The 26362-nt window shown below is 33.6% G+C and overlaps 3 protein-coding genes across 3 annotated transcripts; 1 reads left to right on the forward strand and 2 right to left on the reverse strand.

Annotated features, from left to right (window-relative positions):
• Positions 1-110: 110 nt before the first annotated feature.
• LOC101205741 (cell division control protein 6 homolog B) lies at positions 111-8022 on the reverse strand. Its single transcript, XM_011658827.2, has 17 exons — positions 7527-8022; positions 7184-7286; positions 6879-7099; positions 6693-6767; positions 6509-6618; positions 6334-6440; positions 6178-6237; positions 5977-6050; positions 5815-5865; positions 2325-2374; positions 1916-2033; positions 1413-1502; positions 918-980; positions 732-827; positions 573-662; positions 369-479; positions 111-129 (listed from the first exon to the last, which is right to left on the reverse strand). The coding sequence occupies exons 1-16, from the start codon at positions 7701-7703 to the stop codon at positions 441-443; spliced, it is 1524 nt and encodes a 507-aa protein (XP_011657129.1). The 5' UTR covers positions 7704-8022; the 3' UTR covers positions 111-129; positions 369-440.
• An 8781-nt stretch (positions 8023-16803) lies between these two features.
• On the forward strand, positions 16804-19698 carry LOC101211174 (hypothetical protein). Its single transcript, XM_004143102.3, has 3 exons — positions 16804-16959; positions 17133-18784; positions 19080-19698. Exons 2-3 carry the CDS (start codon positions 17307-17309, stop codon positions 19303-19305), a joined length of 1704 nt encoding a protein of 567 aa, XP_004143150.1. The 5' UTR covers positions 16804-16959; positions 17133-17306; the 3' UTR covers positions 19306-19698.
• A 1349-nt stretch (positions 19699-21047) lies between these two features.
• On the reverse strand, positions 21048-22624 carry LOC101205506. The gene has a single exon (XM_004143165.3). It carries the CDS (start codon positions 22459-22461, stop codon positions 21355-21357), a length of 1107 nt encoding a protein of 368 aa, XP_004143213.3. The 5' UTR covers positions 22462-22624; the 3' UTR covers positions 21048-21354.
• Positions 22625-26362: the final 3738 nt, after the last annotated feature.

A 26362-nucleotide genomic window follows, 5' to 3' on the forward strand; every position in this document is an offset into this window, starting at 1 on the left:
AATTAGCTATAATTGTTGAGCACGTAGTATTGAGGTCCAAGCACCCACTTCTTGTCTTTGTGGCTGCAACACTAACAGATTGTTTTGGGGCTGTATCTTCTTTTTTTTCTTTTTTTTTTTCTTTTTGGTCTGAAAAAAAAACAATACACAAGCATTTTCATTAAATAATCTATTAGAAAGAGTCTTTGCTATAGTAGTAGATTTATGCAATTGAGAAGTAAAACTTCTGATATTCAATAATTAATAACCTTTTTGTATACTCAAATATTTTAAATGACATCTAGTAAAAGATTAAAGTGATTAAAGATAGAATTTCATAGACAACCAAAATCATCTTCTTTTGAAGTGAAAATTTGTCAAGTAATTACCTTGAATGGTGAAAAAAAGACAAGTAGTGTGGTTCGTTCGACAATCTACACACTCGGTGACATGGAGAACGGTTAATTTACTGCAAGGCAATTTCGAAAGAAGCGTATTCCCTGATTCAAATATACGTGTCCCTCTGTTAACCACTTACTGGTAGAACAATAAGTTTGAGAAAATGAAAGCCAAATAAATAATCTAGCATGTACCTGTAATGCGAATGTGACATCGGCTTCGTCGACTTTCAACAACACACGCCTCGTTTTGTTGTCACGAGATTGGCCAAGTTTGAGAAGCCCCTGTAAAGTTCAATGTCAAAAATTTAACAAAGATAAGAATACGTTGAATGACATTAGGCGAGTCATTACCTGGTCGTTTAGCACCGTGAACATATTTGAAAGTTCCAAACTACCCACTGGTGGGATTAGTGTTGATTTACACATGTCTATATATGATTTGTTTAGCTACATTAAATGCAACAGTAACAAACAATGTTAACAAGTTGTTATTTGTCATTAAAAAATGTTATCTTGAAAAGATTTGAGAGAACTCACCTCTCCTATAGTTGTATCCTTCTTTCCTCCGCGAACAAGTTTCACAACAGAGCACAAAATGATCTGGATACAATATTTATAAGAAAAACATTTATAGAACATTGAAACAATCACATATTGACTATGCTTACGCCATAAACTAAGTTGAAGAGAACTATTTTCACTTATGTATGTTTCACCTAATCTTTAGTCTAATCCCAAAAGTCAATTAGTCAGTATCAGAACCAGAGAAATCATTTTAGGTGCACCTCAACTGTATCGTTTGTAAGTCATGTGTGCCTTTGTAGGTTATTTTAATAAATAACAACCATTGCAATCATATCTTTTCCGTTAAGAAAACAAAACAAACAAATGTTAAGTCTAAAAGTTTTAAATATATTATTACTTGGCCAATTATTTGTTTAGAGTTTTTTTTTTCTTTTCTTTTTGACGAAGGAACAACTTTCATCGAGAAAAGAAATGAAAGAATATTTGTTTAGAGATTTTGAATTATACCTGTTGATGCTGAGGAAGCGATTGTATGGTTTCCACTGCTGGTGATTTAAAGGTCTTAGCTAAGGCCACGGCCATATGGTCCAACCTCACCTATAATACAACCAGTTACCATAATTAAAACCAAAACATAATAATAGAAGTACATGAAGTGCAGAGGAGCAATGGGGAAAAGGGTAAAGCTTTTCAGTTAGGGAAAACGGTAAAACTCAAAAGGGAATCATCAATTATAAAGAGTTGTAGAACATTTGGGAAGTACTGTCACACACAAACTGTCGATTAACAGTTTATCAAATTTATTGTATGATGAGGACAAATGAAAAATATATATTGAGATCAGAACCACTTCATTTCAAGTAGATCAGACCATTACAAGTGATTTCTTCAAACGTTATACCACCACCTTTTCTTTTGCAAGAAAAGCCTTTCAAGATTTAAAAAATATGGAATTTTAAAATGGACAAATGAGACATGAAAGATTTATCGTAGCAATGACAAACACTTACAATCTGAGACTCTGATCTTTTGACAGGCTCAGGTGGTGCTGAAGTATCACATGCGTCATCATGGTTCAGCTCCTTTGAGGATGCTTTGATCTCCACCTCTAACAATTCAATGGCATTCCTGCTCGAAATATATTTAATTACATATTGGTGCTACATAAGGTGTTTTAAAGCTCAAACAGATGGGATACAATAACAAAAGATGTCCTAAAAGAAAATTAGTTTGATCCCCACCCCTATAATTGTCTAATTAAAATAATGGTTTGGAAAAAAAAAAATTATATATTCTCATGTACCATGATATTATATCACCTATGATGCGACCACTGCAAATTCTTATCTAGAAGTTCGTAGGCTACTATAGAACAAAGTTTTATCACAAAGTTATGGTAGTAAACTTATACATACTAACCGGCAAACACATAGAGCTTTCCTCATGTCTCCAGACACAGCTGCAACTTTCTGCAATGTATTTCCATCGGTTAAAAGATCAAACTTGCATACAGATTCCAAATAGATCAATAAGCAAGATACAAATTATGAACTAGTAAGAAAATGGAAAGTTTATCTTCATAAGATGAGTCATGATCAACAATAAATGAAATCTTAAACATTCAGGCCCACTGCATTTTTGTTTTAAATTTTAGTAGGTATTTAAAACGTAGACTAAAAATCAAATAGAAATTAGTAGACAAGCATGATCATTTAGAAACAACATGATTATGTAAGGCGCCCAATCATTCATACGTATGTGAGAAAGGGTGAAAAAGGAAATGCACTTATTGTTAAGAAAGCCTATCTTAAAATTTCTCCTTGTGGGCCACTTTATTTCCAGTAAGGGTGTAAAAGCCAATGAAGAGAAAATCCAAGATATGGTGAATTGTCCACAACCAAAAGATGTCACTGGGTTGAGGAGGATTCTTGGGTTTAACCGGATATTATAGAAGATTTGTAAAAGGGTATGGGGAAATACCTTCTTATGGAATGAAAAGGCCACAATTGCTTTCAACAAGTTTAAGATAGCAATGACAAGGATACCAGTGTTAGCCCAACCTGATTGGAACCTGCCTTTATAGTGGAAACAGACGTATCGGGAATAGGATTAGGGGCTGTGTTATCTCAGAACGATCACCCTATTGCCTTCTTTAGTCAAAAACTATCTCCTAGGGCACAAACTAAGTCAGTATACTAGAGGGAACTTATGGGTGTAGTGCTCTCTGTACAGAAATGGAGACATTATCTTTTGTGGAAGGAGTTTACCATCATATCCGACCAGAAAGCACTAAAATTCCTTCTAGAACAGAGAGAGGTTCAACCTCAGTTTCAAAAGTGGCTGATCAAACTCTTAGGATATGATTTCGAGATTCTGTATCAGCCGGGACATCAGAACAAGGCTGCCAATGCCCTGTCTCGGATAGAACAACCCCTAGAACTCAAAACCATGACCACCACTGGAATTGTGAATATGGAGTTAGTTGATGAGGAGGTACAGCAAGATGACGAACTTAAGAAGATCATAGAGGAGCTGAAGCAAAAGAAGGATGAGACAAGCAAATATCGTTGGGAGAATGGCAAATTATGGTATAAAAACCGAATAGTATTGTCAAAACATTCTGTGAGACCCCCAATCATACATACGTATGTTAGGAAGGGTAAGAAGGGAAACTCACCAACATGTAAGGAGAGAGAATGAGTGGGAAATAAAAGAATGTGCAGGTGGGTCCCACTGGGTAGGAAATTGAGGGTGAGTATAAATAGAATGATTGAGAAATAGGGATAGGTATCTTTTTGGTTATCTTTTAGGAAAGGGAGGCAGCAGCAGCTGATAGGAGAGGGGTATCCTTCTTGTGAAGGGTGCAGGTTTATTCTTGTTGTTCATTGTTCTTGTTTTCATTCCTTATTGTAGCTGTAACTTTGGGCTATATATTCTGTCTCTGTTTAGCCCTAGTTGGGTATTTTATTAAAAAGGGTGTAGAATCCTAACACATTCATCTTTGATACTGAACCTACTGCATACGTTTCATAATTCAGTTCTAGGAGGCCACTCCAGATTTCTAAGAACATATAAGAGGATGAGTGGAGAACTACATTGGAAAGGGATGAAAACAGACATCAAAACTTATGTTGAGCATTGTGAGATTTGCCAGCGAAAGAAGTATGAGGCAACTAAACCAGCAGGGGGTTCTACAACCAATTCCAATACCGGAGAAAGTCCTTGAAGAATGGTCCATGGATTTCATTGAGGGGCTGCCTAAAGCAGGAGGAATGAATTGATTATGGTGGTAGTTGATAGACTCAGCAAGTATTCGTACTCCATCACCCTGAAACATCCATTCACAGCCAAAAGAGTAGTGGAAGTCTTCACTGACAGAATAATCAGCAAGCATGACATACCGAAGTCGATTATCTCAGACAAAGATAAGATCTTCATCAGCAACTTTTGGAAGGAATTATTCGCTATTCTGGGTACAGTCTTGAAGAAAAAGTACAGCCTTTCATCTCCAAACCAACGGGCAGACCGAGAGAGTGAATCGGTGTTTGGAAACATATTTGAGATGTTTCTGCAATGAACAACCTCATAAGTGGGATAAATTCATTCCTTGGACTGAGCTGTGGTATAATACCACCTTCCATGCCTTTACAAGAAGCACTCCATTCCAGATAGTGTATGGAAGACAGCCCCCTCCACTATTATCCTATGGGAGTAAGAAGACACCGAACGATGAGGTGGAATCTATGCTGAAGGAAAGGGACTTAGCATTGAATGCTTTGAAAGAGAATTTGAGTATAGCCCAAAACAGAATGAAAAAATGGCGGGTACGAAGAGAAGAGAGCTTAAATTTAAGGTTGGAGACGAAGTTTATCTTAAACTTAGACCCTACCGACAACGTTCCTTAGCACGCAAGAGGAGTGATAAATTGGCTCTAAGTTCTATGGCCCCTACAAGATAACTGGGGAAATAGGTGAAGTAGCCTATAGACTTCAACTTCCCCCAGAAGCAGTGATACACAACGTCTTTCATATTTCTCAATTGAAACTCAAGTTAGGAAGTTAACATGTGGTTCAACATCAACAACCCATACTAACTGAAGATTTTGAGCTTCAACTATGGCCGAAAACTGTGCTAGGAGTTCGTTGGAACAGAGATTTGAGAGGCAATGAATGGTTGGTAAAGTGGAAAGATCTCCCAGAGACTGAAGCCACGTGAGAAGCCGTTTACCAGATGAACCAGCAGTTTCCTACCTTTCACCTAGAGGACAAGGTGAATCTAGAACCGAGGGGTATTGTAAGGGCCCCAATCATTCATACGTACGTGAGAAAGGGTAAAAAAGGAAATGCACTTATTGTTAATGAGGAGGGATGATGGGAGTAAAAATTCATACAGAGTAAGGCCCACGGGGAGGAATCTTAAGAAAGGCTTAGTGAATGATACGGAGAGGGAAGCTTGGTTTTCTTTTATCATCTTTATGGGAGTAGGCTACTATTGCCAACAGAGGTCTCCATTGATGTAAAAGGAGGCTGGTATGTTTCTTTATGTTTTCTTTTACTCCTTGTTATCTCGATATTGTAGTTTGTGAACATTTTGGCATTTATATATAAATAGACAACTCCAGAGTACCGCCTCTGTTGCCAGTTTTGTGTGTTTTATTTGATATTTGAGGTTGGTAGTCTTACATTATTATGGAAGCAATTTTTTTGTGCAAGATATATCTATAAAAACTTAATCATTCTTATGAAGAAAAAAAACTATAAATGTTCCTAGATGTGCCAATGTAAGGTTTAAAAAACGTACAAATTAGTAAGCAAAAATAATAATAAATAAACAAGTAAATTAAAGATCCTGTTGCCTGAGTTGCTAATTTAGAAAAGACGATTCAATAAAAAAATATTATCAAACGTACTCTAGCACAAAGCTCCAGTGCTTGCGAGTGGAAGACAACGAAAGGAAGCCTCTACACAGAATATTATTTAGCATATGTTAAAAAAGTGTAAAGAAATGTTGATTGAACTTGTAGAAACGATAATAAAATTTCGGAGTATTAAAATAAAAGGATAGAACTTACAGTTAACCTTTGTTGAAGAATTTTGAGGATCTGTTCCTTGGAATACGCCCTATAAGTTACAATCTGAGGTTTGCCTAGGAAGATATAATTGGCAAAAGCAACAATTAGTAATAGTATAAATGTGAAATCCAATTAATTACTATACCATTGTTAAAGCAGGATCAATCTAATAGAACCAAGCTAATTCTACTTGTAACTCACAATTCAATGCCTGAAGTCTTGGAAGAAAGCGATCAGCTAAGTCAATAGCATTTGCAATTCCTACAAAATACATTGAAGATCAATCTACTTTGTTAATTTGTAGTTCATGAAAGAAGACATTGTGAGATCATGAGTGTCGTTGTGACATACGCATACCTATCAAGATACATCTTGAAAATGGGAAAGTTGTGAGCATGAACAGATCATGTAACACTGCTTTATCTTTTGTAATTAAATAATCCAGTTCATCAGCTATTATCAACCTGATTTAAGAAAAATGGTGTTAGTATATGATGACAAGAAATTTAAATTACAGCATGTAAGTTCTTACTTCATTTTCACGCAAGATGACTCTGCCTTCTGGGAGTACAAGCGTTGAAGATGTTGCAAGGGTGTTAAAGAGCCATTCCTTTTCTTTTTTGGTTGGGTTTCACCCATGATCTACCAAAAACAATCAGTAGATAAGCACACGAAACACTAAAGGGCCAAATATTTGAAGTCTTTTACATTCATACCTTAGTGAAAATATAAGATGTATTAGCTAAGGAAGTGCAGTTTATGGACAAAATGTCTGGCAGCTGAAGACCTGACTGGTATCATGAAGAATAATTGAAGAATGAGTAATGAACTGAATCTTCAACAAGTAAACTTTTTAGCTAAGACTTGAACAGTATATTTACTTAACAGATAAGAGAGCCTACCTCTTCGGCCCAAGCGGCCAGCTGATCTTTCACTTTCTCCATGGACAAAGATTTGCCAGTTCCTGGACACCCGCAAACATACAAACTACCAGCTTTTTCTTGCTCCACACTAGCCTTGCAGAAATTGAAGATTTTACTTTGTTCATCTTCACGGCACATGATTGTTGTTGGAGCTGTCGATATGTGCAATGCTTCTTTCGCAGTTTTTACATGTTCGATATCTAACAATTTGAAAAACAGTAAATGAGAACATGTTGGAAATGCAGGAGAAACATATAATTAGAAACATACAAACTAAGTCTCACCTTTAGGATTCCAATCTGGTTTGACAATAAGTTCCTTCAACAAGCATCTTATCGGTGAAGTAAGTGAGTTAGAAAAGACACCATTAACCGCTTTCCCATCGCTCTGCATATAATTAGAAGAAATGATATCTCAGACGCACTCACAATTAGAAGAAATGATATCTCAGATGCAAATCATTTGCAGAAAATCTTAATTTAGTTTGTAAAACCTAACTATCTAAACTAAGAAACTCCAAACTCTTCCGGTTAATTTTACTCGTCATCATATCCACTCAGAGAATAGCAGTAAGCTAAAGACAATCAGAAACTGCAAACTGTTCTGAAACGATCTTAACAAACTTACCTCTGGAGGGGTTTTTGGACTCGAATTAAGACACCGACGAGGTGATTTCCAATTGATCGGGGTAGAGGCAGGGCTTCGTTGCCTCTGCACACTACTGGATCTCGGTTTCCGCTTCGGGGAATTGGTCTCCACTACACTCTCGATCTTGCGCTGACTTGCTCGAGTAATGGCGGTCATTGATCAAATCCGGAGTAAATGCGGCACAGCCGGGCGAGATCCGTGGACGGCTAGACCCAACAACCGCACCCTAGTGATCGGAATGGGTGCTGGACGCAGAGTGGAAGTTGACGTAAGTTGCTGGTGAAGTTTCCTGCAGAAGGACGAGAGAGAGGGCGAGGAGGTGCAGTGTTTGAAGGCGGAAGGGGACGGCGGTGGAGGGAGAGAGAGACGGCGGAGAGTAAGGAGTGAGGGATTTGAAGGGAAAAAGAGGTTAAAGAAGAATAAGGAGAGGGAAGAGGCAGGGAATTATAGTGGGGGTAGGATTTCCTAGTCGAAACTCTACTTTGACATCATTTTTATATATACTTTCCCTCCTTACATTTCTAATTTTCCCGCCAAAATAAGACCCACATAGGATCATTTTTCAAATATATCTCAACTCCTTCTAAACTAAATAAATATATCCAAAACTATAATCTCTTTTGGCTAATTCTAATCTATAAATCTCTTTTCATACTTTTATTATAAATTATAATTGCTATTTTAGACCATATTATAAATGGAATTATCGTGCAACTTGAGCTCCTCTCAATTTTATGTTAAAAATCAACCTGAACTACCCAACCTAAATTGTAAATAATAGGTTGAGTTAGCTTTTATTTTAAGTTGGATTTATTCTTCTATGTTTTTTTAGGTTGGGTTTGATTTGGGTTACATTTTTTAAAGATAAATTTAGACCTAAGTTATACTTTACACAACTATCTCAAAATCTCATTCATTTTCTAACTAAGATTTTGATATTTTTAGTGACATATATATATTTTTCAAAATCATATAACAATATATATCATAATTAACTTATATCACATCTATTATAAATCTTAAAACTTAAATATTTAATAAATTAAATATATAATTATTTTATTTTATTTTGATATGCAAATTAGTTGTGATATATATTTTAGTCAAATTAGGTAATAATATATTGAATATTTTCAACAAAAGTAACAAATTTGTCTTAATTGCATATTGAACAAAGGTTTTCTCTATTTCATCTTTCCTCATTTATCTGTCCACTTTTCGTTATATTTTACTCGATTTTTATCTGATTGATATCTCACCAATCAATATTTTTCGGTCATCTTCTATTCAGTATCTTTCATCCTTTTTCCGTCCACATATCCGATGAATGCATATTTCAGTTTATTTATCTGTTCAAGTTAATTCTGATAAAAAAAAAATCTACTGTGAACTTTTCAAGTCATCTTCTTCGACTATTAGTTTCATGCTAATAATTTCTCTTTATTGAGTTGTGAAATATAGTCTACAATATATAATTAACTTTTCCCCTTTTTTATTTGAATACTAATGTGTAGTTAGTAAACTTCTTTTTTAAAAAAAAAATATAGTATACAATATATAATAAACTTCTTGTCCATTTCTTAGTATATGTGATTGCATTATTAAAATTATTTTATGTTGTACTCATTATGTACACTTTCATTTTTATAAGAATATATAAGCAGTGACATACATTTATTATATACCAATGCATATTTCAAATATTGTTATTATATGATCATTATATACTCATGCATATCTGCAATAACACGTAAGCAGTGAATTGGGCTTAATTTTCCTTCAAATAGCGTGAACATAAAGTACTTGATTCGTTCATAAGATACCCTTCTGCAATAGACCTCATGACGCGTTTTGTTATGAACATATTGTTTTAGTGTGCGGAGAATTTTTTCAATAGGATACATCCAACTGTAAGAAATTCGGACCAGTAACTTTCGTCTCATATGACAAGTGAACTGCAAGGCGTACCATGACTTAGAAAAAAACATGTGGAAATATTATTTCCAATTTGCACAATATAATTATAATATCTGGCTGCAATATGTCTAAATCATTTATTCTGATCGTCGCGGTGCACAAATCACGATAAAACTGCACAGTTTAGTAATTGTAGTGTACACATTTTTTTTTTTTTTGGTAAAAATGCCCTAACATCGATTAAAAGAAGTGGGTGTAGCAGTACATGACAGTTGTGCATTTTGAGACTTTATATTTTTTCCTCGTTTGCATTCACGCATGGTGAAATATTAGAAATGAATCTATCGGAAAACTTAACTGCTTTTAAGAACTTACATAACTCAATCTGCTCGTTGCTAGTCAAGGTATAGCTTGCGTGTGGTTTCACCAATCGGTTACCCACTTCTACCAAATGTAAATCTTTTCTTATTTTCAAATCTTGTAAATCTAATCATGCATTTGTGGTATCTTTTGTTTTTCCTTCAATTTTCAACAATGTACCGATCAAGTTGTCATAAAACATTATTTTCAATGTGCATTACATCAAGTTTGTGATAAATAAGTAGTCTTGACCAATAAGGAAGATCGAAAAAAATATTTTTCTTAGTCCAATTAATAACACTTTTTTCTTTTTCTATCTTTTAATGAAAGATATTTACTGAACACTCCAAATAATCTAGTTGTTCTTGTTGGAATTGATGCCCTAAATCTTGTGGTTTTGTAGTTTGTAATTGTATATATTATACAAACATTTTTATTTATCTAATAAAATAAATTGTGTTATTTTATTTGATATTTAGTTGCACTAACCCACAAAACCAATAAGCTAACATCCGAGGTTATCTTATGTAACCTAAACATGTATGTGGAGACATACAAATAGATCATGTTTAAATGATGACCTAAATGGTATGTAGTAGATGGATAAAGTTGGATACCTTATTATGGTGACACTACGAATACGACATGCTTTGTAGTTGTTACAATTGTTGTAAAATGCTACAAATGATTTGATCTTAATCATTCATGTCGAGACATTGGAGCAGGGGTATTCTATACAAATAGTTTGTATAAGATAGGGTCACGAAATGAATAGTCTCTCTTATTAACATTGTTACTAGTTAAGACTACATTTCACCAAGATGACCATAGGTGACTTAACCTGAATCTTGAGTGAGTTGTGAACTCTTGCCTATGAAGGCAGTCCTTTGATTTGCATAGGTGAGAGTGACTTATATCGCCGACTCAATAAGCCTACCATTTCGAGGATTCGTTTGATTAGGGAGCTGGGAACACAACTACACAAGAAAGAATTAACTCCTTCTCTATAAATAAAGTAAGTAGTGAAATTGCTCTCTTAAAGGCTGATTCCATGGCTTGAACAATGTGGCTCCACACCATCTCTTAGCTCGAGAGGAGTTTAGTTATAGTGGGACTATAACTATTGTTTATTAGAGGGATTGGTGGTACTTAAGGAGTTAGATGTAACTAGAGGAGCAAAACGGTAATTTTTGGCCTAACTATACTTATGAGCAATTTGTGAAGGGTCATTGCACTGTTGATTGGTTATATCTAATGGACACAAAATATATCTACAGTAAGAAGAGTGCAACTATTGGTCTTCAGTGGAATGACGGATAGTTAATGAATAATGATTAATTTAATTAAATAGTTTAATTAATTAATCTCACATCATTTGATCTTTAATCTGTAGGTCCATAAGATCCCCTTGAGCTTTAAATTAGTTAATAAATCATACACCTTTGTTAAACAAACTATTATATTTATTTGACGCCTATAAAATACAAAAGATAAATAATGGATTTTTTGTATTTATCTTTCGTTGTATAATTAAATAAACAAGTTAATTTCAAATATAATAAATTATTATTTATATAAATATAGCAAAATTTCATTATCTATAAAGTGTTTATCGGTATTGTGAAATTTTTGTTATATTTGATTTTTTTTTTAAACAATTACCATAAACAAATAAGTGGGAGTTTTTTTTTAAAAAATAAACGAGAATTAAGCAAGATTAAAACGTTGATGTCAATGAAAAAATAGAAGTCTTAATATAAACTTAGATGGATGTTTCATTTAAAAGAAAAGATAACTTAAATTAGAAAATAAACATTTTATGATTTTAAAATTGAACATTTTTAAATATAGCCTAACGAACTATAATATTTATATAAGTAAACCTTCCGACCCTATCAATAATTTTTGTTATATTTTACAAATATTTTTAACCGTTTTGTCAATTACAATAATTTTTTCTTTTTAAACATATTAACTGTATTTATATAAATGACATTTTTTTCTATATATAAACATCCCTTCACCCTTTACGTCGTTTGTATAAATTTCATAAAAATATCGACACGTCAATAAAAATTTATTAAGATGAGATAATATGATACAAGAGGAAGAGGTTGTCCCTTGGGATGAGGATGCCCCACTCTCCATGATGGCAACTCTTTCCATTTGTCAAAAACGACTCAAACAAGCCTTAGATATTTTTCTATCCCTATTTCATTACATCAAATCAACTTTTAATTATTCGTCCATTTCATTTTAACTCAACTCCCAAATTTCAACTTCTCATGGAATTCTACACCCTAGCTTTTCTATAAAAAAAATTGCTAAATAAAATATAGTAAATCATAGAGTGAACTAAAAGCTTAATTTAATATTGTATCAAAATATTAATGATAGATAAAATTTGAGTCTTTTTACTTTGATTCCATCTTAAAAAATATCATGCTAATAGAGATAATTATGCATACATAAATACCTATACCTATGATCAACTTCTTATCTAACCAATGCAAGACTTTGGTTACATTATTAAAAAATCTTTTTATTCCGGTTTGATCTCTATATTTTAGACTTAATTTTAATTTAATCCACGTGCTTCAAGATGTAAAGATATTTAGTCCTTAAGTCTTGAGTTGTATTTCGATTTGATTAACAAGTTTTAAAATTTACACTTCAAATTATAATTTAGAGGAAGAAAATAACACTTAAACTAAAAGAATGGGAAAAAAAAAGGTGATATATTAGGAGAAATTTGGGAGGAAAGAAACAAAAGAGAGCGATGGAGATGGAAAAGGTAGAGAAAAGAAATAGAATTGGATGAGGAGATAAGGAGATTGGCGTGGCATAGGCGTCTAACAGTCCCCGTCGGATTAGAGGCTCCACGTGGCAATTCCTTTTTTTCTATTTTTATAATTATTATCTTTTAAAATTTGTTCTCATTTGTTTTTATTTCTTGTGATTGCTTAATCTCAACAATTGAGTATCAACCATTTCTCTTTATCATTTCCCTTTTCTTCCTTTCTTCCTTTCTTCTTTCTCCTTGTCTCCTCTCCAACCTAGATGGATTCTATTACCACCCGGTTTTCGATTAAATTATAACTTTAGTTTCTAAACTTGTTTAATATAATTTTTCAAGATATAACAAGAATATATAGGATTAATTCAAGATATAACAAGAATATATAGGATTAATTCAAAATATAACAAGAATATATAGGATTAATTCAAAATATAACCAGAATATATAGGATTAATAGAAAAAAAAAACTTTAGATGTGGATGATTTGCATGAGAAATAGAAATTGGAAGATGAAGTTTGTGAATTTCACAATTTGAATAACATCAATATGATGATTTAGATTTTTTTTGTAAAGGAATTTAAAACTTTATCATTTTAGTTGAAGCGAAAGACACTTGTCTTGTATAGGTTAATAGCAGTGTCTACTAATTTGATTAGTAAATTAATTGAGAAGATGGTTGATTGAAGTTGAATAGTGGCCTTGTCAATCAACGTTATAAAATTAAATGCTAATATTAGCAATGTATGAGTATGGTCAATGAAGTGGTATTTATTATTTAATTATTTATTCCATTTAAAAATAAGAATAATTGTAAAGTAAAGTGGTTTTTGGCGTTTAATTGAATGGAATCTCACTTTAAATGAATGAAAGAAAGGCCTACAATTTGGATCTTCCTCTTTGCACTTTTCTAACTTATTTTATTTTGTGTTTTCAGGGAGAAAAAAATAAAATCCCATATGCTCCTTTTAATTGCTTGCTAACGTTGTGTGCCCTTCACAATGGATATATAAGATGAGCCAATGCTAGCCATGTGGTCATGTCATCGAAAAGTAACATATATGAAAAGACGAAAAGATAACCAAAGTCGGTGGGTTGAGAAATAGACGTGAATAGCAGTATCATTCTAAAAAAAACTTAAGCTAGTGGATAAAAGTAAATTTATTATATATCACATAATATTCACTCTCACTTGTTGGCTTGGAAATACGTGAAAGACCTAATGAGTAAAAATGAATATCGATTGGGAAGGAAACAACAATATGTAGTGGTTTGAACATGTAACTTTACTAAACTACCTATTGTGATACCGTCTTAAATCACTGAGTGACACAAAAAGTTTAATAAAGGTAAAATGATAAATTTAATTATATATCATCTAACAATCATGTAAACGCTAATGAGTTAGACTTATTTTGAAAGATATTCATATTCATTTTATAAAAATTGTCAAAATGGATATAACTCAATTAATATTACCTTTAATTACATTTTAAATTGGGTAAACCAATAACATATTCTTTTATGACAACATGAAAAGAAAAAAAATCAATTAAAAATTTGATCATAGAAAGTTCTAATGCTAAAAATATAGTTGCAATTTGAGGGTAGCAATATATATTTATGATATTGCCACTTTACTAATTAATAAAACGGTGTAATATTTTTTTAGAAAATATAAATTTAAACCATCAAGTTTGAGGTCATATCTCTCATTTTAGCAAGATTTATTGAAAATAGAGACATGTTATTTGATGAGAAATACTGAATACGAAAATTTTAAAGAAATGTGGTGACATACCATTGGTGGGTAAGAGAATATGATGGAAGAGATTCAACCAAAAAAACCTTGATAAATGTAAAATACAAAGTGAAAATAGGGGGAAAAGGGGGAAAATAGATGATAATGAATTTAGTGGAGAAAAAGTAGGAATCAATTTTTTTTTTATTTATCTTAACATTTTATTTATCCATGTTAGTACAAAAAAATGTTGTGAGTTAATTGTTGTTTGTTACTAAAAAGAAAAATAAGAAAGAAAGAAAAAATATTGTCATCCATATGTTATTGAGACAAAAAAATGAAGGTAGAATTATCGATTACAAAAATAAAAACAAAAACAAAAATAGTTATAAAAGCATATTATTTAAAATTCACAAATCACTCCAAACACACTGACTTGTGAACTCTCCAACTATGATCTACGTACGTCTAAATATCCACTACATTACCAACCCTGTAAACACAACCCAAATGGTGGACGAAGAAAAGATGCCAAGTAATTAATAAAATAAATTAGTTAGGGAAACAAGTGGGTCTTCACTGTAATTGCTTTCAGACTATTTTCACAAATTGTGCTTTTTTTTTTCTTTCTCGATATTAAAAATGGGGTGAAAGTTGAAACTATTTGTCAAAAAAGTTGAAACACATTGACAATTACTTTCGGCTGTAATTATTTATAAATAATATTGTACATTATTCACCACTCATCTTAAATTCTTCAAATTATGTTGCAAATAATTTTTGTTTAAAATATTATTCATAAAAGGGATTGGAAACACAACGTTTCCTTCTTTAATTATTAAAATACAGTTAAAAAGAAGAAAGCAAACAGCATGAAAGTATTAAGATATAAACATCATAGAAAAAAAAAATGTTTTCGAGGTATGAATATTAATTTTATTGATAATAATCAACTATATAAATTTATTATAATAGATTTTTACAAATTAATTTGTAAACAGATTTCACCAAAATTGAAAGCTCAAAAATAAATAAATGTTTCTTTAAATATAGAATTTTTATAAATTTTGTATGACACGTAAATTTTATAGTGTTTTTTTATGTGAATATATATTTTTAGTAAATGGTCACAGAATTAATTTTTATGATTAGTCAACCATCTTTTACGTGAAAAGCAGGTTTTTTGTGAATATAAAGTTTTTCCTTTTTTTCTTTTTTTAAATAAAATAAAAATAAAAAAGTTAACTTGGAGTCAATTGGGCTTATCCTTAATTTTGGGCGCACATGGTCATCAGCCACGTGCGACGTTCAAATCGTTCTACCACTGTTTTCACGGTTATAATTATTTTCTTCAATTAACATTTTCCTCACTTTTATATTTACTCCCCGCCATTCATTTATTATTCTTTTTCCTTCTTATAAAAAAATAATCACTGCCTACGATTAATTTCACTCCTAATTTTTCAATATATTCACATATGATCTTTTGTATAAATAAATATAAAAAAAAACAGGTAAAATAAAGTAGAAATTTTGTTTTGAATAATAAAGATATTTATAAAATATATCAAAAAATATTTTAAATAGACTATAAAAGACTATATTTTGCTATTTTAAAAAAGTTTTCTAAAATTATACAATTCTAAAAGCATATATAAAAAAGTGACATTTTAACTTAAATAATTTAATGTCCTAAAATTTAGGTTCTAGTTGATGTTAAGATTTCAAAATGAAAAATAGAAAAAACATGAAAATATTTGAAATAAAGCATGAAGTTTAATAGTTTAAGGCCTTTAATTTTAATTTTATTATTATGTAATGAGTAATTTCAAATTAAGTTAAATAAATTCATAAATATGTAAAATCCGATTACTTTAGTTTATTTAAAAAAAAGAAAGAAAAAACATAAAAACACAAATTGACATAAACGAAATCTCAATCACGAACTTCCCAAGGGAGCGATAATGTTTTAATTGGTTAAATCATTTTTTAAAAACAAAACCCTTTGAGAATGAAAAAAAAAGAAAAAAAATAATAGACCGACACGTGTGAGAAAAGCAAGCAAGAAAGTCGGTGGTGTCACGGTTATAGAAGGCCGCGATATTAATGGAGGGAAAAACGTGGCACGTTGGGAACGGCCACATCAGATCCAAATCACCCGTGAACCTAGCCGCTTTGGGCTCAACTAAATTGTGATGGGGGAAGGGAAGCCTATTTGTTGGCTACTCACCCGTACCCACGTCTTACAACCCAACTTCCCATTTCCCCTTTTTCCCCTAACAAAACTGACCGCTTACCGATACTACCCTTCCCCACCCTCTCCAGTCTTCACTGTTAAAAAGTCCTCTATTCACACCGCGTGATCCTGATGTTAACTTCTTTACTCGGCTTCTAGCGTGAGATTTTTTATTTATTTATCTATTTATCTATTTGTTTTCAATTTTTTAATTTGAAAAAGTGCGTTTTGAAATTCATTCGTATATAAAGATATCTCAGCAGACGCCTCTTCCTAACTGATAAAGCTTGAAAGAAAGCTACGGCCCTCCTTCCTTTCCAGATTATCCGTCCCAATTCTTCGTCTTCCTCTTCTGTTTTGGTTTGTTCTATGATTTCTGCTATTTTCTTCGGTATTCGATTCGGTTTTCTAGTTGTGGCCTTGTTTTTTTTTTTTTTTTTTAATTTTCTTGGAAAATTTTCGGAGTATGGGAGAGGAAGTATCTTTTTAATCCGTTGAATTTGTTTTGATCTTTTGAATTTTTGTTGTTTCAGGTGAAGTGGAAGAAGATTCAGCTGGTTGGATAAAGTTTCAATAGGCGTTTTCGCTTGGTTTGAAAGATTTTACGGAAGAGTTTCTCTCTGTTTTTGTTGATTTTGTTATGCTGATGACAATTTGAATTCGTTTTACGAACTTTTGGTTGTTTTCTTCGTATTTTGGAAATTGAAATGGGAGTGAAGGTTGCTACGACGTGTTTACAATGGTCACAGCCTATTGTTCATCATTCTTCTTGTTATTCGCAAACCCTAGCCTCCATAGTTCCATATCCTTCATCAACGACGCGGCGAAACCGTCGCAATGGAGGCGGGCGTTGTGTTTACTCGCTTAGTCGACCAGGTTTATTCGGAATCCAGCTCACGAAGTTTCAACGGTCTCGTTCTTGCTGCGATTATAAGCCAAGGATTCGGACGATCAGAACAGCGTGTAGTGCCCATATGGAAGACGGTTTCTCAGATGAAGAATTCTCCAAACAGATTCAGGAATTGGCGCTTAGGTTTCAAGTTTCCTCTGATGTGAACAGCAGCCATTTCAACGCTGTGAGTTCGGATTCCGTTTCCGATTCCAGTGTTGATCATGAATTTAATACTGCTGAGTGTTCTTTACAAAATCAGATCCAAATCACACCCCCTCAACTCGTTTCAACAGAATCTCCATGGCCAGAAATCTACCATGAACCTTCGGAATGGACTCAAGAAAGTGAGATAATTCCAGACGATATCGAACGGAAAGCAAACAGTGTTGACCTTCCGTTATCTCTTCGAATCTTGAAGAGGAAAATGCAATGGCATGACGGTATCAGAGAAGCAAGAGAGTCCGCTTATTGTTCAGTGAAGAAGGCATTCTCCTCCATGGTTTTCATGATTAGAGAACTCCACAGCTATTCCCTAAAATTGAGAGAGATCCTCTTTTACGAAGATTTACAAGGCATTCTGAATCGAGTTGAAAAAGAAATGCACGCTTCATTTGTGTGGTTATTCCAGCAAGTTTTCTCACACACTCCAACTTTAATGGTGTATGTGATGATTCTCTTAGCCAATTTCACAGTATATTCCATGGGAAACAACCTTGCAATTGCTTCTTCTTCCTCTCCTTCCCCTTCTATAACACAGACAGCTGAGGAATCCTTTCAAATCCAAAACCAAAAGCCACAGAAATTCCATTCCTCGACAATCAAGACGTTTTCAGTGTCGGGGAAAACAAATTCCATCGGCGGCGGTAATGGAGGAGGCGGCGGAAAGGTCAGGCCGATTGCCAGTGGAACAGACGGCGATGGATTCAATCGGTCAGTCAACTATCCCACCGTCATGCCGGACGGGACTTCCCAATTGTCGTCGATTGGGGCTTCGGCTGAAGAAGAAACCTCGATAACAGGGGGAATTATCAGAGAAGAGGAGGTTTCTCTATGGAATTCGATTCTGAAAGAAGCTTCGGAAATGAGATCTGCTATGAGAAATGAAGCAATCGATGAAGAAACGGTTAGGAGATTGGTATCGCCGGTCATAGCAAACATTGAATCGGATAATTACGCGGAGTATTTTAGAACAGAGCTTTTGTACCAAACGGGATTATCCCAAGATCCTAATAATCCACTCCTTCTCACCAATTACGCCCAATTTCTTTGCCTCGTTGCCCATGATTACGATAGGTACAAATTCTAATTTCCCTTTTATTTCGCTTCTATCTATCTGGAAAAATACCCTTTCGGTTTCAAACTAAACAAAATATATATAGGTAGGTTAGGTTGGATTTACAAAGTAAGAAATTTAGATATAACTAACTAATATTCTTTCTAGTTTAGAACTGCATTTGTATAAACAATTAGTTTGAATCGAAGATGGGCCTGAATTTAAACAAAATCCAAACTGTTCATACTATGGGTGACGGTGGTAGTAATAGTATTTCATTTATGTGTCTAATAATAATATAAATGAAATGAACAGAGCGGAGGAATACTTCAAGAAGGCAGTGGCAGTGAAACCGCCGGATGCAGATGCGTTCCACAAATACGCAACTTTCTTATGGAGAGTCAGAAAGGATTTGTGGGCAGCCGAAGAGTTATTTCTGGAATCCGTTTCAGCCGAGTCCGGTAACCCATTTTATGCTGCAAAATACGCCAGTTTTCTCTGGACCAATGGTGCTGAAGAAACGTGTTTAGAAAATTTGTAATTTCCCTAAACCCCTTAAAGAAAAAAAAAACAAAATACAAATAAACGAAAAGATCATAAAATCCCAAGTTTCGCAATTGGAATGGCAATGGCGGCTTGATCAGTGACAGGATTTTTGTTTGGGGAATATTCATCCATCCTAATTCCAATGCCCTCTCTCTCTTGGAACTGTAACTGTAAGCTTCCTCTTCCTCTTCCTCTTCCTCTTCCTCTTCCTCCTCTCCTTATTTACTTTTTTTTTCTTTTTCCCTCTCCATTTCTCTGATATGGGAAATTGTAATTATCTTTTTCTTTTTACAAAATTGTTGATTTCTAGATAGAAGGAAAAACAAAAAAGAAAAATAATATGAGATTATTCAATATATAAATTTACGTCGTTCTTTTATTTTCCTCATTTGGTGAGTTTGAATGAAAAATACATATATATCAGTTTCAGTTGAAAATAGATAGCTAAGCTATGTATGTGAGTGAAATAATTGAAAGTTTTGTCGTATTTATGTACGACTATCCTTTGCTTATTGAGGAAATATCTATGATTAACCTTTATTAATAATAGTAGAGTAGTTAGTTATTGTTTATTATTTGATATCATGTGTTTGACTAATTTAAATCCTTAATTTTGCCATATCAAGTAATAATCCTAATCAGTCTGAGAAATTATAGGGAACGTCATCTTTTTGTAACCATCTTGAAATTGGACAATTTATGATTTGATGAAATTAAATGTTAAAGTGTAAAATTTGAACTTCCATAAGCTCAATGGTCTTTCAAAGCGGCGCTAAGCCCAAAATAACATGACTTTGTTGGGCCTGAATAGCCCGGCCTATATTAGAATTAAAAGATGGGCTTTCCAAATGGAACTTTCCCAACCCCTAATTTAGTGGCGTAAACTTTGGAACAAAAAGAAATTCCCTGCATTTTGCTCTACATCTTTCATGGTTTCTTCTTCTTGACTAACACATATCAGGTGAAGAATGATTTAAATTCTATATTTGTTGAAATTTGTCTGTAAAGTTGCAATTTTGGATGATATTGTTGTCACGTGATAGAGCCATAATTGAACCCACTTCATTGAATTTTATAAGTTTTGTATTGAGATTCCATATTTCCAGCGAGAACCTCTCAATTATTAGCTCACTACTACAACTCAACTATAGAGAAGGCCGACAACTTGTACGATCAACGGAACTCTTCGTGGGGGACCTTATCTCAATATTAAATATATGGAAATTATGTGATTACACAAGTTTTAAACCGAGTAGGGGCTTGACCCTCAACAATTTGATGGTTGTTATTTTATGTGAATTTTTGTTTTGGTCTTGTAGGGTTATTAAGTCCTTGCTAGTATTTTTTAGTTATTGTGATATTAATTTTTCATTGAGATCAAGTACTCCGGAGTTATTCTTCTAATCATGGTGAGAAGTGGAGCTAATAATTGCTTTAAAAACAACGTTAATTATTGGCTACCACAAGATCTTGTGTTTTTTTTTTTTCTTGTTTGTTATTTCCACTTATGAGTCTTAGTTAATAATTTTCTCCAACCAAGCTTCTGTCAACGAAAATTTATGACTGAGTTTAGTTGACAAAGCACTTTGCTGAGTAAGACTTGTTTTTTTCAATGCTTTTTCCATGGGGAAATAAGAATGTTATTTCTCGATAGCATTGATTATGGGAGATCCAACCAACCTCTAGTACCATCACAAATCACAAGACAGCCAATTAAAATGATAGTAAACATCTTTGTTAAAACTAAGCATTTAATATCTTATTATTGATCATACTTCCATTATTTGAAGTAATTACTTTACCTGGTTACTCTCATACCATTGACTACCAACTCAGTATTTGAGTTTGACCCACAGTCAAACAGTAGGGAAACTAGAGTAATAACAATAAATTAATAATTACATACACTTCCATTAAACCCAAAAAAACAAAAAGTACCTATTTTAACATTCACCACTACAGATCACATCAAAACCAAGAAAAAAAGAAAAAAGAAAAAAACTAATAGATCAACCAATCAAACGTCAACCGTAGGATGAAGTGTTCAGATTTCGTATACAATGGCGAAGCAGGGGAGCACAGCCCTTGGATTAAAAACCAAAAGCTCTTCTTCATCCAACGTGGTCTGGGCCCCGCTCCCAGTCCTTCCGACTACGGAATCAAACCCTCCGCCCTCTTTTTCCGGCTCATCGGCGTCGGACCCAACCCGACCCGCTACGACCCGACAAACCAAAATCGCCCGCTTCACGTTGAGAAACTTGAATTCCTCTTCGATGTCCTCTGGGATCGCCACGTGTGCCCTCCAGCTATTCGCCACCGTCGAAATTCCGTCCAACTTGTGTGAAAATCCTGATTTAATTATCCCACAAATACTACAAAATTGCTGCCCGCAAATACTCGAATTACCGTTTTGCCCCAAATCGCATAAAAACGTCGAACAGTGAAACCTTAAAAGCTCGTTTCCGTCGGCAATGCACCGCTCATCCCGCCGCTTAACGCCGCCGTTTCTGGCCGCTTTCGCCTTCACCGATTCTCTGTACTCTTCAAATCTGGAGAGAATCTTCTGACTGTTATGGATTTTCAAGATTCGAAGGATTTTAGGACTTTTTTCTCTACTCGTCCATCCGGTTTCGAAAATAATCCGAACGATATTCTTGCCGGAATCGGAATCGGCAAGCTCGGATACAGCGTGTTTGATGGATTGATGCTGTTCGAGGAGCTGGGATTTGGGGAAAATCTCGCCGCAAGCAGTACAGGGGAAGATATCGTTACGAAGGGGGAAGAATTGATCAGTCTCTGCCGCAGTGATATCTGAATCCTGAGGATGAGTCTGGATAGTGGGGGAAGGAGGAGGAATCTCGGGTTGGACGAGGGTGAGGATGGAGTGCTGCGATGATCTAGCGGGAGTGGAAGGAGGGCGAGCGGTGTCGATTGCGATGGTAGAGGTTTTGGAAGAGAAGATTCGTTTGAGAAAAGAGAAAGAGGAGGATAAGGACTTGCGGGGCTTGAAGCAGGAGGGGGTAGGACGGGGGCGGGGGCGGGGGCGGGGGCGGGGAGAGGCGGTGGTGAGAAGGAAGCAGCCGAGGTGGAGAAGGAGGAGGAAAAGAGGGAGGAACTTGTTGGGGAGAGATGGGGGAATGATTGGCGCCATGGGGATGAATGAGAAGAATGGAATTAGGGAGTTTGGAAAGGTGGTGGCATTGTAAGAGAGAGGTTAGGGAAAGAAAACGAAAAGAGAGAATGGGGTAATGTGATGTCGGAGAGTGGGGGCGATGGAGGAATAAAGCTAATAAAGAGTAGTTGTAACGCAACTTCATCATCCCTTACTTCTACTTCTACTTCTACTTCTTTTCTTATTCTTCTTCATATTATAATTATTATTACAATAAATAAATAAATACATAATACTTAAATCAATAATAATAAACAATATATGAAGAACCGAAACGGTGCGGTTCGATGAAATGGACGTGGGAGTAGACGCACGTGCAAGTGGCACATGTTGCGGAAAAAAATGGATTTGGGAAACATTGAATACAAACAATTCATTATATACATGAGATAGATAGAAATATATATTTTAATTTTTCCGGAATTTGATGAAAATTAGTTCATTAAATAACTGACACACAGTGCTATCACTTTTGTTTGGCCCTCTCCCAATGAGAATCCAAAGCCCCCCCTTAATGCTTCCTCAATTTCTCCCTCCTTCCCTTTTTTTATTCCCCCACTTTCTCTATATATATTACCACTCTTTATTACCCCCCCATAACAACAATTTTCTTTTTTAATTTTATTTGTTAGGAATTAAAAGTCCAATTTGCATACGTGGACCAATCTAAATGTTGAGAAATCAACCTAAAGCTTCAAACTTATGGTGACTTACGGTGAGGGTGATGGATATAAAAATTTAGGTGAATGTAAATTGGTAATGGAAGATTAAAATAACAAAATTATGGTTTAATATGGGGGCGAAATGGAAAGTGTACGGGAAGCGTTAATAAAGGAGATGTGGGCTCCGGCCCATAAAACAAATGAAAGTGGGCCACATGCTTTAAAAAGTGGGCCTTCAAAATCATCGTCTATTCTATACGGCCTACTAATATATTCAAAAAATGATTATTTTAGTGATTAAAATTTGTATTTGGAAAAGAGTGTACCACCTAACCTAACGTTGGTTTTAATATTTGTCTTTTGATTTTTAACCACAAGATTTATGGCTACTTCTGCTGCATTGCATTATTGGTCCGAAAACATCAGCACAGTGGGAAAAGGCTCTGTCTGCTCAATAATAACTTTTCTACTAAACAAGAATATTTCCATTTTCTAAATCTTAATTTTCATAGCCTTTTAAATGCAATCCTTTTACCTTTTTTTTTTTTTTTTTTAATATATATATATTTAAACAAATAATTTAAAAAGATAAGCCCTTTAGGATGATAAAATTATTTGTTGATTAGACTTGATTACTCTTTGGTTGAAAGTCACCTTTGTTGCTAAATTGATGTGAGCAATAAATAACAATTTAGACCTCACTTACTAACCCTTTAGTATTTTTAAAACAGACTTACTTCTTTCTTTCTTTCTTTTTTCCCCAGTTTTAATTAATTATTACCCAACTTCTAAAGGCAATAACTATGTAACCCCAGTTCTCAAAACTTACTCATATAGCTAACACTACGAGAATTTTTTTCCAATGAAAAAAGTCATAAAAGTGTCGAGAAAACATCAAACAATGATTTCCAACATTTTCTTCATATTGTTGGGGCAAGTAGCAGTGGAGTCTCGTAGAGAAAACTTTTTCGGAACGTTCGTTGAGAAATGCATGCTTATGGTACTTAAGGTTAAAAACTTTGAGGTTACAAAATATTCACACATAATTGAAAGAAAACTACAAATAAAAAACCATATGGTTATTAGATTTCAAAAAACCGTTTTTGACGCTTTAACCCATATCACTCCATTCTTGATTATCTCACTCTTATATAAAAATTTTGAAATATTATTTTCAATGATAATGAATTTCCAGTGTTGAATAGTGAAGTGTGATAAAAAATGTTGAAATGGTGATGTTTAAGTAATGACAACGTACACACAATTACTCACACTTTTCTTTTAGTATGAAAAAAAGATTAACCATATAAAATAAATAAAACTATATTTTCTAAAATTTCTTCCCAATTGTATTCTAACACTAACAAATAACCAATATTAAAGCATTACTTTAGTGCAAATTAAAATATATTATCGGTGTTTTAAAGCTTAGTGGTGGAATGTCACTAAAGTTCTTAAAATTTGTGCATAGTTTTCTAGTTTTAATATTATTTGAGACGAAAATGACATTTTTTTATTAAAAAAAAATGGAAACCAGGGTTGATTGTTGCTAATTAATATTTTATTTTGTATTCTACATGTCAAAATTGCAGTGAAATAAGAAATAATGTATATGTGTTTGTGTTTTAAAAACAAAATAATAAACAAAAGAAAAATGTCAACAAAATTATACATATAATAAAAAGAAAGGATAATATATAAAGGAAGGCAGTGTGTATTTGGAATAACTTTGGAAAAAATGCTTTTTAAAATGAAAGTCATTCTTTTTGAAGGCACTTTTGATTAAAGTCAATAGTTTAAAGTGTGTTTAGTCTATTGAATGATTTTGCATCATCAAAGAGTGCAATTCTTTTCTTCTTTTTTTAATCTTAATGAATAAGTAATTTTTTTTTTTTGTTTTTCAAGAAACACTTTAGACCTTAAAAGAAATGTAGAAAAAACAACATATACATACTCCCAAATTTACAAGGTTAAGAAAAAAGAAGAAGATAAAAGTAGTGATTGTGATTGGATGATGTAAGGTCCAATTTTTGCTTACTTACAACATTAATTAATAGCAATAAATAGATATAAGAAAAGAGCTACCGACATTATTTGAGGTTGACCCACCCACCCCCCTACTCAATACTCAAACCTCTTTCAATATATATTATGAACCATCTTAACCCTTCAACCCTTAACCTCCAAATTATACCTATCTCCACCTCCACTTTCTCTTCTCTCATATACCTCAACCCTCACCCTCCATTAACTCAACTTTTATACATCCTTCCTTTTTACCATTTAATTTCATCTAAAATTTTTGGCCTATCCAATAATGTTAGAGGTGAAGGTGGAAATGGAAATAGAAGGTAGATTGAAGATAGTATGAAGTAATAAATATGATTTGATACATGTAGTTGGAGTACTGTTGTTCAAACTTGAAAATGATGAGAGGGTTTCAAATAATTGAAAAGAAAGAGAGAGAAATTGGTAATAATGGTATTATTTAGAGTTGAAGGATATATAATAGGTAGAAGCTATATGTAGCAACTAAGCCGTGTAGCTCTTCACACAATTAATTCAGATAATATGTGCCCTACCCGCACTGTAGTCTACGTATCAGAATTCAATTAAATGTACATCTCATTCAAACTCCTAAATTTGCTTTTTCAATCAATCTCCACTCTATTTGATTATCCACATTTTTCTCGTTGTTTCAGTTTTTCGTCAACAATTAGAATTACCATTTTTCAAATATCCTCAAATCTTATTACTATTTGTCTTTTTCAATAACATTATTGAAACCTTCTACAATCTTAACTAATATTTGGTCCTTTTTGTCCATTTTCCAACTATTTCTTGTAAATTTCTATTTTTCCTTTTCTCCATTATTTTCTTCTTCAACACAATACCTTGATGATTTTTTTATTCTAATTTCTACCCAACCATGGATTGGGTTTGAGGAGATGAGATTGGACATGGAAGTTTGGCTACCGTCAGTTTCTCCACGCCTTGTTCCGGTGATCGATTTCCTCCGCTAGTGGCCATTAAATGCTCTGCCTCACTCAAGAACGAGAAGCAGGTTTTGGATCTTCTTGGTGATGATTGCGACCACAAATTATTCAGTGTTTTGGGAAGAGTTGTTGTGTCAGCGTTACAATTGTTTCTCGAGGAGCCGCGGTGGTCCATTGCTGGAATTTGAGGTCCGATGGTGCACGAGGTCATGGGTTTTAGGT

Source organism: Cucumis sativus, chromosome 6 (assembly GCF_000004075.3).
Source record: "Cucumis sativus cultivar 9930 chromosome 6, Cucumber_9930_V3, whole genome shotgun sequence".
Classification (NCBI taxonomy): domain Eukaryota; kingdom Viridiplantae; phylum Streptophyta; class Magnoliopsida; order Cucurbitales; family Cucurbitaceae; genus Cucumis; species Cucumis sativus.

Coding starts and splice junctions, on each gene's coding strand:
- LOC101205741 (XM_011658827.2), bottom strand. CDS start 7,703: ATGACCGCCATTACTCGAGCAAGTCAGCGCAAGATCGAGAGTGTAGTG. Junction 7,287..7,526: donor GTCCAAAAACCCCTCCAGAG/GTAAGTTTGTTA, acceptor AATTATATGCAG/AGCGATGGGAAAGCGGTTAA. Junction 2,375..5,814: donor CACTGGAGCTTTGTGCTAGA/GTACGTTTGATA, acceptor AATACATTGCAG/AAAGTTGCAGCTGTGTCTGG.
- LOC101205506 (XM_004143165.3), bottom strand. CDS start 22,461: ATGGCGCCAATCATTCCCCCATCTCTCCCCAACAAGTTCCTCCCTCTT.
- LOC101211174 (XM_004143102.3), top strand. CDS start 17,307: ATGGGAGTGAAGGTTGCTACGACGTGTTTACAATGGTCACAGCCTATT. Junction 18,785..19,079: donor GTTGCCCATGATTACGATAG/GTACAAATTCTA, acceptor TGAAATGAACAG/AGCGGAGGAATACTTCAAGA.